Source organism: Palaemon carinicauda, chromosome 17 (assembly GCF_036898095.1).
Source record: "Palaemon carinicauda isolate YSFRI2023 chromosome 17, ASM3689809v2, whole genome shotgun sequence".
Taxonomy (NCBI): Eukaryota; Metazoa; Arthropoda; class Malacostraca; order Decapoda; family Palaemonidae; genus Palaemon; species Palaemon carinicauda.
The window spans coordinates 42,302,210-42,317,884 of NC_090741.1; the positions used below are offsets into that span (position 1 = coordinate 42,302,210).

The 15,675-nt window shown below is 41.8% G+C and overlaps 1 protein-coding gene across 1 annotated transcript in view; it reads left to right on the forward strand.

Moving 5' to 3' along the window:
• The window catches only part of LOC137656697 (low-density lipoprotein receptor class A domain-containing protein 3-like), a 41,538-nt gene that overhangs the window by 14,915 nt on the left and 10,948 nt on the right, over positions 1–15,675 (forward strand). Inside the window, exons 2-7 of the mRNA XM_068390903.1 lie at positions 2,588–2,738; positions 11,672–11,823; positions 12,192–12,320; positions 13,867–14,010; positions 14,186–14,272; positions 14,425–14,828. Coding sequence (XP_068247004.1) covers positions 2,588–2,738; positions 11,672–11,823; positions 12,192–12,320; positions 13,867–14,010; positions 14,186–14,272; positions 14,425–14,828 — 1,067 coding nt within the window. The remainder of the gene's footprint in view (positions 1–2,587; positions 2,739–11,671; positions 11,824–12,191; positions 12,321–13,866; positions 14,011–14,185; positions 14,273–14,424; positions 14,829–15,675) is intronic.

A 15,675-nucleotide genomic window follows, 5' to 3' on the forward strand; every position in this document is an offset into this window, starting at 1 on the left:
TCAAGTCCCTCCAGCTAAACAAGGTGGTGGAGGTGAACTCCGACAACACCACAGCCTTGGCGTACATCTCCAAGCAGGGAGGGACTCATTCGAGGAAGCTGTTCGAGATCGCAAGGGACCTCCTCATTTGGTCAAAAAGTCGAAAGCTCACGCTGGCAACGAGGTTCATTCAGGGCGATATGAATGTCATGGCAGATCGCCTCAGCCGGAAGGGTCAAGTCATCCCCACAGAGTGGACCCTTCACAAGAACGTTTGCAACAGACTTTGGGCCCTGTGGGGTCAGCCAACACTAGATCTGTTCGCTACCTCGATGACCAAGAGGCTCCCATTGTACTGTTCCCCGATTCCAGACCCGGCAGCAGTTCACGTGGATGCCTTTCTGCTGGATTGGTCCCATCTCGACCTGTATGCATTCCCGCCGTTCAAGATCATCAACAGGGTTCTTCAGAAGTTCGTCTCTCACAAAGGGACACGGCTGACGTTGGTTGCTCCCCTCTGGCCCGCAAGAGAATGGTTCACAGAGGTACTGCAATGGCTGGTCGACGTTCCCAGGACTCTCCCTCTAAGAGTGGACCTTCTGCGTCAACCTCACGTCAAGAAGGTACACCCAAGCCTCCACGCTCTTCGTCTGACTGCCTTCAGACTATCGAAAGACTCTCAAGAGCTAGAGGCTTTTCGAAGGAGGCAGCCAGAGCGATTGCCAGAGCAAGGAGGATATCCACTCGCAGAGTCTATCAATCTAAGTGGGAAGTCTTCCGAAGCTGGTGCAGGGCCAATGCAGTTTCCTCTACCAGTACCACTGTAACCCAAATTGCTGACTTCCTGTTACATCTAAGGAACGTTAGATCCCTATCAGCTCCTACGATCAAGGGTTATAGAAGTATGTTGGCAGCGGTTTTCCGCTACAGAGGCTTGGATCTTTCCTCCAACAAAGATCTGCAGGACATCCTTAGGTCTTTTGAGACCTCTAAGGAACGTCGGTTGTCCACTCCAGGCTGGAATCTAGACGTGGTCCTAAGGTTCCTGATGTCATCTAGATTTGAACTGCTACAATCAGCCTCTTTCAAGGACCTCACATTAAAAACTCTTTTCCTAGTATGCCTAGCAACAGCTAAGAGAGTAAGTGAGATCCACGCCTTCAGCAGGAACATAGGTTTCACATCGGAAACGGCTACATGTTCCTTGCAGCTCGGTTTTTTGGCTAAAAACGAGCTTCCTTCACGTCCTTGGCCTAAATCGTTCGAGATCCCTAGCCTATCTAACTTGGTGGGTAATGAGCTGGAGAGAGTACTTTGCCCAGTCAGAGCTCTTAGGTACTATCTGAAAAGGTCAAAACCTTTACGAGGACAATCAGAAGCCTTATGGTGTGCGGTTAAGAAGCCTTCGCTACCAATGTCTAAGAACGCAGTTTCTTACTACATCAGGCTTCTGATTAGAGAAGCTCATTCTCATATGAAGGAAGAAGACCTTGCTTTACTGAAGGTAAGGACACATGAAGTGAGAGCTGTGGCTACTTCAGTGGCCTTCAAACAGAACCGTTCTCTGCAGAGTGTTATGGATGCAACCTATTGGAGAAGCAAGTCAGTATTCGCATCATTCTATCTCAAAGATGTCCAGTCTCTTTACGAGAACTGCTACACCCTGGGACCATTCGTAGCAGCGAGTGCAGTAGTAGGTGAGGGCTCAGCCACTACATTCCCATAATCCCATAACCTTTTTTAACCTTTCTCTTGATTGCTTTTATTGTTGTTTTTGGGTTGTACGGTCGGCTAAGAAGCCTTCCGCATCCTGGTTGATTTGGCGGGTGGTCAATTCTTTCTTGAGAAGCGCCTAGGTTAGAGGTTATGATGAGGTCCTTTAGTATGGGTTGCAGCCCTTTATACTTTAGCCACCTAAGAGTCGTTCAGCATCCTAAGAGGACCGCTACGCTCAGTAAGGAAGACGTACTTATTAAAGGCAGAGTAATGGTTCAAGTCGACTTCCTTACCAGGTACTTATTTGTTTTTTATTGTTATTTTGAATAACTAATAAAAATGAAATACGGGATACTTAGCTTCTTTGTTAACATGTATACTGGTCTCCACCCACCACCCTGGGTGTGAATCAGCTACATGATCATCGGGTAAGATTAATATTGAAAAATGTTATTTTTATTACTAAAATAAATTTTTGAATATACTTACCCGATGATCATGATTTAAATGACCCGCCCTTCCTCCCCATAGAGAACCAGTGGACCGAGGAGAAAATTGAGGTCTTGTTGACAAGAAGTACTGGAGTACCTGACCACAGATGGCGCTGGTGAGTACACCCCCACCTGTATAAGCGATCGCTGGCGTATCCCGACCGTAGATTTCTGTCGGGCAACGGAGTTGACAGCTACATGATCATCGGGTAAGTATATTCAAAAATTTATTTTAGTAATAAAAATAACATATTTACATCTCTTTTAATTGTTGATATTGCTTTTAGAAGTGATTCATTATTAGTGCAGATGAAGCACTGTACTGTATTCATTATTAGATATAGTTTTGATATTTGCCTTAAAACTATTGGTGTTCCTAACCTGTTTTCCATTCTTTACAGGATTGTCACTGAACCTCCAAGTGAAAATTGACCCAAATGCAATCAGACTTCAGAAATTTGCTGGGGATAACCTTACCCTTACCTGTGTAGCTAAACACCGGCAGCAGGAAGTTGCCAAACTTGAGATGAGTTGGGTCTTACCTACAAATGCGTAAGTTGCATTTATTTGTTTTTCATTTTTATTTTGATTGGGAATTGAAGAGCCTTATTTGTGCCTACACAAATACAAACCTATCCTTTAATTGGAGTATTATTTTAGCGTAGCTCGTAGCAGCCGTTAAAATTTATGATGAAGTGGTAGAACCTTGTAGGTGGCGGGTAATCCCCACCCATCCGACTGGCCACTGAACAGCTACTTTGATTTCAAGTGTCGAGCAGTACAGATGTACTTCTCTGCATCCTCATATTTGGCTGTTAAAAGTCTTTTCTTCCGTATTGTGTGTTTTCTGTGATGGAGACTCCACGTGCACGCACCGACATGCCGGTCTGTTGGGCAGGTTTATGAGCAGGCTGTCTATTGATCCATATATACTCTGTATTTTTTACAGGGGCATGACTGTTCTGCTAGCTGTGCTTAGTCTTGTAGAACAAGCACACATGCCATCGGTCGGGATGAAGAGTGTCACCTTCTTCCCCCTCCGTTTTCCAAGAGTTCCACAGAGCTGACAAGATCATCGCCTAAAATGTCGACAGCCTAGCAGAAGGATCATGGTGAATTGTACGAATGACGAGCTCTTCTTTCACACGAGCAGCATGATGGTGCAAGCAGACCGTCTCACTACTGTCTCAGACCTTTCAGTGACAGTGGTGTCCTTGCAGTCTCTCAACACACACAAATACTGCTGAAATGATTTCCACACGATCAAAAGCTTCATTATTTGACACCACATGATCAAACTCCTTGTTCCTACTCGTCAAGTGATTGTGACGTTCGAGTCACTGGACTCATGTCACCGGCTTTTTCTCATTGCTCTAGGACAATTTATTACGATCCCTTCACGGACCAAGATCATCCTACGCACTGAGTCTGGTCCTCTTCACAAGATCATCCTATGTGCAGAGACCTTCCAATACGTCCACGCAATGAGTAATAGCAGGTAACGTCACAGGGACACTTATAAAAATATTGACAAGCCACGTTTCCTATGCATTATCTTTGGCAAAGCTCCTCTCCACCCATCAACAGGCTTTCACGCAATGCATCACTCGGTCCCACGCTCTCATTCGTGTTTTAGAGGTTAAAGCACCTAGTGCTTTTCAAGCACGAATGCTAGGGGCATCCATATGAGCCTCTGAGGATTCAGACCTGCAGGCTTTTGTCCCCTCTTCTTAAGGAATACCAGGCCAGTTATGTTGTCAGTCCAGTGTGCAAGTACTCTTAAGAACAATTCCAAGACAAACTCTATTGTCATCAAGGTATTGGCACTCATTCATAAGTAAAATGACCATGGGGAGCCAACGGTGGCTGTCATTGAGGGAAGAATGACGTCTATAGATTGGAGCTTCGGCAATCCTCAAAAAGCATAGTCTGCCCTTGAGTTGCCATAGTTTGAACATGTTCACCCAGCTTTAGGTAGCGTCAATTTCCAGATCTCTGGTTCCCAGAATTCACTGTGCTCGAGCTGATCAAATAAGTTCTTGCTTCTCTTGCTCTCTTGACAACGCTCATTCTATGGACCGTAAGATGCAGACCTTTCTCTATCAATCTCCAGCAGTGAGCCAGTGACTACACTGACATTAGAGACTTCAGTCGACATTCTTTACTCTTAACTCTGCTGCCATGTAAGTTGCTTCTATGGCCAGCCTCCAAGTACATGGATTGACCACTGACCAGGTGCAGGCATGTACTTTGCCACAGTCCAGGACTTGGCCAACCCTAAAAAGAGGAAGAATTGCATGAACTTGATCCTGTCAGTTGCCAAGAATGGGACGTTCTTGGCACATCATTCAGCTTACCAGGGGGCCAAGTGGGTCCTTAGGAGAACGTTTTCTGTAGTCTTATGCTTCGCCAGGAAGGTAGGACAGGAAGAGACACTTCCCTTACAAAATGTACTGGTTATGTGGAAAGAGCTTTGTTTCCACTGAAGGAAGTACAATAGATGTCATGATGAAGTGGAGGAAAACAAGTCTGGACTCCCTAATCCATTGAACAGTTAACTTTAAGGGCCACGGTTCTTCAAAGGCAACTGCGTCAAGAATGGTGAACTCTGTCACCCCCTTGAAGTTGGCATTGAAAAACTCTTGCGACTTCCAAGGCCAAATTTTTGCCTCCAGTACCTTTCTTCTATAAGAAAGACGTAGACAACGCTCCACCCATCGCCCCTATCCTGGCCAGTCCAGAAATGTGAGTAGAGAAAGGAAGGGTTGCTGAAATTGGCAGTCTACTCCTACAGTTTCTGCAAGTGAGGGATGCTTGTCAAGCCTTTGAGGTATGTGGTTGCAGCACAGTGTGGGGTGCTGGAAAGTAGAAGTTCTCGAAGGTGAATACCGCCTGTCTTTCATCAATTCTCGTCCTCCCCTTGCACGGATACCATTGAAGTTCAAGGTCAACCATCCATGATTACCGAAATCCTTAGCCCTAAAGGCAGAAGTGAAAGTGATGGAAAGGACGAATGCTCTAGAATGGTTCTCCAGACTTTCACAGTTGTCTTTTCTTGATGGAGAAGTCAACTGGGGCCTGGAAACCAGTCATCGATCTCTCTCCTCTGAAAGAGTTTTCTTCAAACGCCCCTCAGGATGGAGATGACAAGCACCGTAATGGCTGCCATCAGGGAAGAAGACATCATACTTTTTGTAGATCTGAAAGACCCTTACTTTCAGATTCCCATCCGTTAGGCCTGCAGAAAGTACTGTACTTCTGCTTCATCTTCAGGGGAGTAATGTACCAATTCAAAGCCTTGTGCTTCGGACTGTCTAGGCGTTTCTCAAATGTTCACGCTGATGCCATCTTGGGCTCTCTCGAACGAGATTAATCTACTGAGATATTTTAACGACTGGCTGATTCCGTCTTCTTCCCGGAAACAGTTACTTCAGGATCAAGACAGACTTCTTTCCTTTTTCAATGATATGGGTATTGTGGTCAATCGAGAAAAGTCCAGTCACATGTCCAAGCAGGGGATCGAGTATATAGATATGCTGATAGACAAGGCAGCATCAAGAGCTTTTCCATGACAACCCAATAAAGACTCTGGGAGATAACATAACTCTCCACGAATAAGAACTTACGGTTCGACAGTGGGAACAGTCTTCTTGGACATCTCTCGTCATTGCAGAAACTCATCCCTTATGGTTTCCTCTACCAGCAATTGCTCCATTGGTGTATCAAGTCTCACTGGTCAGCAACGAGCAATCCCCCTTACCATCTTACAGGACAACCTAGTTTGGTGCTGAACAAAGGGAACCTCATCAGGGGAACTCCACTCGATTGCTCACCCGAAGGAGGGATATGGCACACCTGAGGAACCAGACTGCCTCAGGAAGATGGTCCAAGGAATAAAAATGCCTGCATATCAACCTGCTGGTTGTTGGAAGCTTTCCAACAGTTTTATAAGGCCCTCAGTATCATTGTTGATTGACAGCACTTATAGTGGCCTTTTTCGATAAACAAGGAGGTGTTGTTTCACTGACACTTTGCAGTTTGGCAAAACAGGCATGAACTTGGACATTCAACAATGCAGTAGACCTGCCTGGGATGTTCACTCCAGGTAAGAGGAATCTACTAGCAGGCACACTCAATAAGTAGGGACAGGTGATGGGATTTGAATAGTCTCTGCATCCTCACATAGCGGAAAGGCTTCTTGCTCTCGGGTGTTTGCTATAGATATACCTGTTTGCTACGCAGCTGAACAAAAAACTCCCGGTTTTTTACTCGGTATTCCCAGACCCTTTAATGGCCTTGGAGGTCTCCTTCCAAGTTACCTGGAACAACATGGACGCATACGTTCACCTTACTGCCAGATTTGACGACATCAGTAGATTGTTGGCAACATGTCAGAATGACCTGAGTGGCTCCTAATTGGCCACATGCCCAGTGGTATCCAGAACTACCCTCTCTGAGCCCCACCTGTAGAGGTACCACAGCTCAATATCATCCCTTGCTCTTCACAGTCGGTCACTCTGCAGCATCTCCTCTTAGTGAAAACCTTATAATGAGGCACTTCATAGAAATAAAGTGAGAGGTATCTGATCGACCCTATCTTTCAGGAAAAATCTGTAAGTGGCATGATTCTTGAAGGCAAGACTTTAAAAATGTCAGACAATCTTCACCGCCCACTGCCTTCGGCAGTACAGTATACCCATAGGTCCCTGTATACCATCACCCTTGTCCGGTGGTAATTACTTAACAGGTTGTGTTGCTAACCTACTTCCCTCAAGGGTCAAGAAGCATCTCATCTGAGGTAGCAGTCACAATGTAATTCTAGAATGAGAGGAAAGAATTTCTGACCTTTTCCTCGCCTTTCTTTCTCTCCTCCCTCTTGGGGTGCAGTAGTCATGGCGTTATTTGCTTGACCGCAGGCCAGATGCAGGGAGCCCCCATAATCGAGCAACTTTTCTTTACAGTTTTGTTTAGAATTATCTCCCCCATTCCTCCTAAACGAAGGGGAGGATGGATACAGATGTATGCAAACCCATTTCTCATAAATGAGCATACATTCATACACCACGTCCCCAACATAGATATACTGTAGATTCTTCCATGAACGTCTACCATTCACTTGATAAGAACCTATCTCAATATCTATGAAATCTCCATCGCCAGGCCATAAGAAAGTTTGCAGATTCTTCACTTCGTCACCTCTTACAGGTCCAAGTGCCTTGATATCTCCAGATTTAAACCAGCCAGTTTCTTTCAAGGGATTTTCTCCCTCTTAAGGATGAGTTGTTCCGTAACCGAAATACAAACCACGCTATTTACATTGGGTTTACTTTTCGGCATTGCTGAAACGAGCCAATAGTTTTTAACGAGGGTTAACTACCCCCGTGCTAGTTAGCGGGTGTAGGGGAAGGGGTAGCTTGCTACCCATCCTCCCCACACACCGGTGATTTGCTTCATTCACTTTTGGCTCCGGCGATGAACAGACGTGTCTGTCCATCGTCCTCGTTGACAGCCTTAATCTTTTTTTGCTTTTTCTTCCAGTTTGTGTGTGTGTGTTTGAAGTTGGCCTCACCCTTAGTTGTTCACCATGCGCAAGTGCCCTGGTATTGCCGGTCGCCCTTGCGGTACATTCATGTCTGCGGTGGACACAGATCCTCACGCCCTTTGCCCGCAGTGTCGAGGCCGACGGTGTGACAGAGAGAATACTTGTAGTGAGTGCAGGGAGTGGTCTGCCTCCCAGTGGGAGAGGTTTGGCCGCCGGCGTAAGAAGAAGGCCAAGAGAGACCGTTCTCCTTCTGGGGTTGCCTTGAAGGAGGAAGGCTCTCGGGACTTTTCTTTCACCGCCCGATGAGATTATGGGTTTGTGTAGGAACAAATCCCTAATTTCAAAGGTAATTTATACTTTTCGTAGCTATGCAAATCTGAGTCCTTCAGGTTACACTTCCTGGCTTACCTTGCTTGCAAGTCCTAGGTTAAGATCAAAGTGGCTGCTCAGTGACCTATCTAGTGGGTGGAGTTAACGTGCCACCTGCCAGCTATTACCACCACCTTGTTATAAATTTTAACAACTGTTTTCAGCTTTGCTAAAATCCTACTCCTATTAAAGGATATGTTTGTATTGTTAAGAAAAATACAAATTACTTTTAAAATTGGGGATTTTAGTGTTAGGATACTGAAAAATAACTCTGATTTACATATAAAATTTCCAACAAACTTTAAAGATAGAGACTTCATATTGCTGTTGGAAATAGTAGAAAATTGTCACTGTGTCAGATTGACATACACTGTACAGTGGTACCTCTACATACGATCTTAATTCATTCCAGAAACTGCTTCGTATGTTGGAGCAAATATTCCCATAATACACTGTAATTTGTATAATTCGTTCCACACCCCAAAAACCTATATCAAATCCTTAATAAATTACTACATATAATTACACATAACAATAACATAACTGCATAAAATGAAAGAAGCATGTAAAAAAGATAATTATAAAGAAATAATAAAAAAAAAATGTGTTTTATTGTCACTTTACCTTAGAGACAGGCCAACGCAGGTGTAGGATTTGCTACGCCAGGAAGAGACGGACGATCGGCGAGAAGGTAGACATGGTGTTAACATGTTCTTTAAATAAATACTCTCTCTCTCTCTCTCTCTCTCTCTCTCTCTCTCTCTCTCTCATGTTCTTCTTCACTGTTAGTGTTAGAGACGTCTATTAATTTTTTCTGAGAGAGAGAGAGAGAGAGAGAGAGAGAGAGAGAGAGAGAGAGAGAGATATTAAACAAAAATGTGTTGTGTACGTATGATTTTTAACAGCGTCAGCGAGTTTAAAGACAATTAAATGTAACTAAATGAACAATATCAGCGAATCTGAATTCCTGTATTAACTAAAACTAATATTGATACAAACACACTCGTGTGCGTATGCGCAAACTCACACACGCACGAGGAGACACGATCGGCGAGGAGGTAGAGATGGTGACTGTGATAACATACCGTAACTTACACTACGGAAACTTTAATCTAACTTAGCTTATTTTTTTTTTTTTTTTCATATTTCATATTTTTCACATTTTTTTTCTTTTGATTTTCAATTTTCATTACTTTCAGTGACGAGTTACGGTACGTTATCGCAGTCACCATCTCTACCTCCTCTCCTACCGTCTGTTTCTTACTGCGTAGAAATTCTTGCACCTGTGTGTATGTTTGTGCATACACACACGAGTTTGTTTGTATCAATATTTGTTTTAGTTAATAAAGGAATTCAGATTAGCTGTTATTACTTTCTTAGTTACATTTAATTGTTTTTCAACTCGTTGACGCTGTTAAAAATCATATGTACTGTAAACATATTTTTGTTTAATCTCTCTCTCTCTCTCTCTCTCTCTCTCTCTCTCTCTCTCTCTCTCTCGGAAAAAAAATAATAGACGTCTCTAACACTATAACAGTGAAGAAGAACAGAGAGAGAGAGAGAGAGAGAGAGAGAGAGAGAGAGAGATTTTATTTAAAGAACATGTTAATGCTATGTTTAGAGAGAAACATAAAAAGAGAGAAGTCTTTTTTAAAAGAGCTTGTTGATGCTATCTTGGTTTTCTTTGCTTCACTTTTTCTTTTCTTTCTGTTCATCACGCTGGCCCTTCTCACAAATGATCGTTGCCAACAATCTCTTTGTCCTTTATCCCTATCAACAAAAGGTGTTTTATCTCTTCCAGGGTATTGCTAGGATGTCTTGTAATAATGGTGATCCCCTTCGATGGTTTATTTGCTTTAATGGCTGCCTTCTGCTTGATGATCGTCGAGATCATAGGCCTATTCCGGCCATATTGTTTAGCCATATCACTCACATGCACACTGCTCTCATGTTTTTCTATAATTTCTTGCTTCAATTCTAATGAAAGAATTGCCTTCTTCCTTTTCTCACCATTACCTGTACTGAAACTTAGCTTCTTAGGCACCATGATTATAGGTAAACTCAAAAAGGAAATGTGAGAAAAGGAAGAAAATAAGCACTGTTAATAACAGACCAAACAGACGACAACCACACGATACACACAAGAACAGAGAACTGAGCACTCCACGTTCAATGGCGTCCCTCTTACGTGCTGCCATCTACCGTTGTAAACAAGATCTACATCGTATGTTGGAGCATTACTTCGGGTGTCGAGACAGAAATTTGGTCGAATTTTACTTCGTATGTTGGAAAATTCGTATGTTAGGACAATCGTATGTAGAGGTTCCACTGTACTCTATATGAGATTAACTGCCAAGCTGCTTTCAGAAATGTTGTTTAGAATTCTATACAGTGCATGTTAATCACAGACCCCATACAATATTTTTGAGTAATATTACCAGTAGTTTTAGTACTTGATTGCAGTATACCATCTAGAATATTGATACTTGCTTGAGGGTACACTCAGGCACACTATTCTATTTTATTTCTCTTCCTCTTGTTTTGTTAAATATTTATTTTAATGTTGTTACTGTTCTTAAAATATTTTAGTTTTCCTTGTTTCGTTTCCTCACTGGGCTATTTTCTCTGTCGAAGCCCCTGGGCTTATAGCATCTTGCTTTTCCAATTGGGGTTGTAGCTTAGTAAGTAATAATAATACTGTATTACTTTTATGTAACTTCATTCAGTATCCTGTATGATACTATTTGCGCTCTTTTGTCTTATTTTATTGATATTCACTTACATTTGAAAATACTAAACATACTTTGATTTGTCATATTTTTACCTTTTTGCAATGCATTCCAAAAATTTTAATGTCATAGGGTCATTGATGATCCATTACATCTTACACAATTGGAAAAATTCTGCCTTGTAATTAATATACAGTACTCTACTCTTTAATTCAGAACTGAAATTTCTATTTCGAGAAGACTAAAAAACTTTATAGTATTCCTCTTAAAGCTTAATGTGTAAAGTACTTTTTTTATTACTGTTGGTAGTGGAAGCGATTGTTGATATCAGACCAGTCAGTATCCTGGAATCAACGTGGTGACAAACATTAATACATACATACATACATATACCAAGGCATTTCCCCCAATTTTGGGGGGTAGCCGACATCAACAAAAGAAACAAAACAAAAAAACAAAAACAAACATTAATAGGACAAGGGATTTTTCGTCGTGTAAAAATTCTTGGAATTCTTTAAAGTGTTTCTTTTGTTGTCTAACAGACAGAAACTTTACTTTTTACTTGTAATCTGTTGTCCTGCGTCATAAAATGAATTTACTAGTAATAAACATGAATTGTCTTCCAATTTTGAAAACTTAATTATGCTTCTTGCAATAATTTTTTCATGCCATTGTACTTCTAGCATTTATTTTATGTTAAGTTGGAAGGGTTACTTGGCAAAATTTTTAAGATATAATGTTCAAGTGAAATAAAAATTTCTTTGATTGGAATAATTAAAGCTTAGAAAATTATAAAATGTTGATTGATCTTAATTACTTTACGCTTGTTTGAAAATCTTCCCCAGTGTGGCACGTGTTATTTTAAATGAGACAGTGGGAATGGTTCAAGTTACTGTCAGGAACTTGAAAGAAAGTGATGCAGGCAACTACACTTGTCAAGTGAGTGGTGAAATAGATCATCCAGTAAAGTCGTCAATCTATGTTGAAATCCTGCCACGTAAGTATTAAGCTACTTTTCTCATTTCATGCCGGAAGTTGAACTTAGTCCTTCTGTTAATGCTTAGTATTATCTATTGTAATTTAAACAATACAGAAATAATATAAACCTAATACGGTATAGAATGTCTTCATAGGTTTGCTGTTGGATTATGTAGTGTATGATAAATTTTCAATTATTTGAATTATTTGAATCTATTCTTCTGTATACAGTATTGTACTATATTACTTTTGCAAGACTCATGGAAGGTGTCATTGGGAGGCTATTATTAGTCCTTAATCCACTTGATTTTCAAACTGATTATACTGTTGAATTAGAAAAATGGGTCTGAATGTGTATTGAACCTTAATCTAAATAATTCCTTTCAGGTGGCCAAGTATCTTTGTGCTCATCTGATTCTTTCTACTGTAGAACTGGACATTGCATTTCCAAGCGTTACGAATGTGATGGTGTTCCAGATTGTCCCGATGGTTCGGACGAAAGTCGAATGCACTGTGGTAAGTTTCAAAGGCATTACTGTATTGTAGCAACTTGATTGCTCATTTCATTATTTTCTTCATTATCATTTTACTCTTGCATTCATCACCTTCAAATGGCTGTCTGCTAAAGAAGGTGATGAATGCAAGAGTTGATGGGAGAAGTACAAGAGGAAGGCCAAGGTTTGGGTGGATGGATGGAGTGAAGGAAGCTCTGGGTGATAGGAGGATAGATGTGAGAGAGGCAAGAGAGCGTGCTAGAAATAGGAATGAATGGCGAGCGATTGTGACGCAGTTCCGGTAGGCCCTGCTGCTGCCTCCGATGCCTTAGATGACCGCGGAGGTAGCAGCAGTAGGGGACTCAGCATTATGAAGCTTCATCTGTGGTGGATAATGTGGGAGGGTGGGCTGTGGCACCCTAGCAGTACCAGCTGAACTCGGTTGAGTCCCTTGTTAGGCTGGAGGAACGTAGAGAGTAGAGGTCCCCTTTTTTTGTTTTGTTTCATTTGTTGATGTCGGCTACCCCCCAAAATTGGGGGAAGTGCCTTGGTATATGTATGTATGTATCATTTTACACCAGTGAAAGGTTACTAAACGTGATGTAGAATTGACAGTCAGGAACATTTGGGGTGTTCTGAATAGAACAGCCTTTGCAATGGGAAGTGGCATTTGTAGGAAATTTTTTGGTGGAGTTGGTCATAATAAAAAAGCAGATGCAGCTGCTAAATCAGCTATGAATTCACCACAACTTGACAGTAAACTCACTGTTAAAGATGATTTACCCACAGTAAATAATTTTATAGCAACTAAATTTAACTGGCAAACTATCTCCACTCTTCCACCTTATAATCACATCCAGGACTTTTTTTTTTTTCTTTTTTTACTTCTGTCATCTGCATACAGTAGTTTTCATAGTCCCGCTTTTATTATTTCTTCGTAACTTCTTTCATTACTAAGTTAAACAGCAAAAGTCTCATTACAAATCCTTAGTGGACACCATATTTGTCTTAGGTTCTTCTAATGCTGTACACCTGCTGCTATCTTCACTGTAGATTTAGTGTTATGGTAGAGTAACATTACTAGTTTAATGAGTTTTTCTTGCAATTTCTGTCTTTCTAATCCCCGCCTTCTTACATGAATCAGTGCTTCTTTTTTAGGTCCAGAAATATGTAGTAAAATCTCTCCCTCTTTGCATGGTACCTATAGTCCATTTCTTTTATCGAGGCAGATTTGCACCGACTTGCAGCGGTGCCCTTTTAGCTCGGAAAAGTTTCCTGGTCGCTGATTGGTTAGAGTTATCTCGTCCAACCAATCAGCGATCAGGAAACTTTTCCGAGCTAAAAGGGCACCGCTGCGAGTCGGTGCAAATCTGCATCGCTAAAAGAAATTGACTATAGTTACCTCTTTATTGAGACTATTGCTGCTATTAATCTCTTAGGAATGAAACCTAAAAGATAATTTTTGTTCCGACACAAATATTTTAAAAGGAACGAATTTCTAAAAGTAGAAATATATTCAGGTCTTCATATGTATTTTTTTAAGGCTTGATATTTTATGCTTGTTTTAGGCATCAATCGATGTTCTGACAAGCTGATGTGTCAAGATGGGCGCTGTCTTTCGCACAACCGTTGTTGTACAGAACGGGATCTCTCTCCTCCTAACTGCACACTCACATCCAGTATACAGTGTTGTCGGCAGCTTATTCACCCTTGTAAGTGGGTTTTTTAGTATTGTTTTTGTTTCAAATTTATTCAACTTATCAATCATTGTTCCACTCCTTGAAATAGAGACAAACAAAAATTAACCACATGTTGTACTTACATTACTGTGGGACTACCATTCACGAATTTACAATGATTTCTGAAGTGTACGTCTTGTCTTTGCAGCTATTCTTGACCAGGACCTTTATTACATGGAAGCTCGTCGTCACCAGCAGCAATGGAAGCCACAGACAGATTCAACGCTTATTATGGGTAAAGATTTCTTCTGTTGTAAATCATTGGTTAGGTCTCTGTAACTGCTATGTTTATGTAATACTGTACTACACATTGATAATACTGTACACACTTAATATGATAAAAACTGATGTAATTGTTTCTTTTTTACCCATATTTTTCTTTTCTAGGCTGCATTGTGGCTGTAGCTAACATAGTAACTGTCGGAATTATTGTGGGAGTGCGATACCACCTCTGGCGTTCTAGTGGATCAACTTCTCGCGCTCAATACCACCTGACCAGCTTAAGGTCCGCTACTCTCCGTCCATTTGGTTTGGGATCCTCGGTGCCTCCCCCGTCTAACACAGACCAGTACCAGCTCAGGTCAGCCGACAATCTCTACACGAGACGTATTCCAGGACTGCGATCTGATTTGCTCTCTCCGGAGATCGTGAGGGAGCAACGTCAACATGGCTCTCTCCCTTCACGTCAGTTTAGTGGAGGTGTTGTGTTGTGCCCTCCTAGAGGCTCACAGCCACCTCACTACTCTCAGCTACCCTCGAATCCGACTGGCCCTCCTCCTGCCTATCATCAGGTTTGTTTTATTAATAAGCCTTTGTTTTTGTTTATTGTTTGATTATTTATCTTTCATTTTTATTTCTGCATATACAGCAGGACACAACTAGATACTTGTGATGTTGTTTTAGATCTAACTAGTTGAACCTAAAACTGTCTTTGCTATTTAGCCTCTTAAGTGATTCAGCATATTTTATTGGAACTCTCCTGCAATAAAGATTCCAATTTTCAAATATATCTCTTCAGTAGTAGAAATTCCATTTGGAAATTTTTGTGAAGAACTTAAGCTCAAATATTTAGAAATGTGTGAATTTCCACCTTGTAAATCTGGACTGGGTCTCCCCCAAATTTGACCTGGTGTCATGAAGATTCTATAATTCCAGCTCTGTGAAATTGAACAAACTTGGGGTAAGATCATACTGCATACTGTTACGAGTGCTAGCGAGTGTTCCTGCCACTTCCCCATCAACAGGGTTGTGCTTTCTGTCATTGCTACCCTTGTATTTTGTAGTCTTGGTTGTCTGAGTGGAAGGTTGGTAGGAGGAAGAAGCGAGTACACTCTTCCTCCTCATCCTCCTCCTCTTTTGATTCTGATACTGATGCTTGGGTGTCCTGACTAAACATAAGTTGGTCCAGAGGTAGCTCTGATGCTCTGAAACACATCAGTGTGAGCAGCCATGTCTCCCTTCAAGGAATCACTGCAGGCAGTGGTGGAGAAGTGAACTACTTCACATGACTCCCTGATGCAATTCGAAGTCACCTTCTGGGGGGCAGGTGGTGGGTAACACCCAGGTGGTTCCCAGCCCCATGCCAGGTCTCCTAGGTTCCCTTTGCTACCCTTGTAGCCGGATGGGACAGGGTGCATG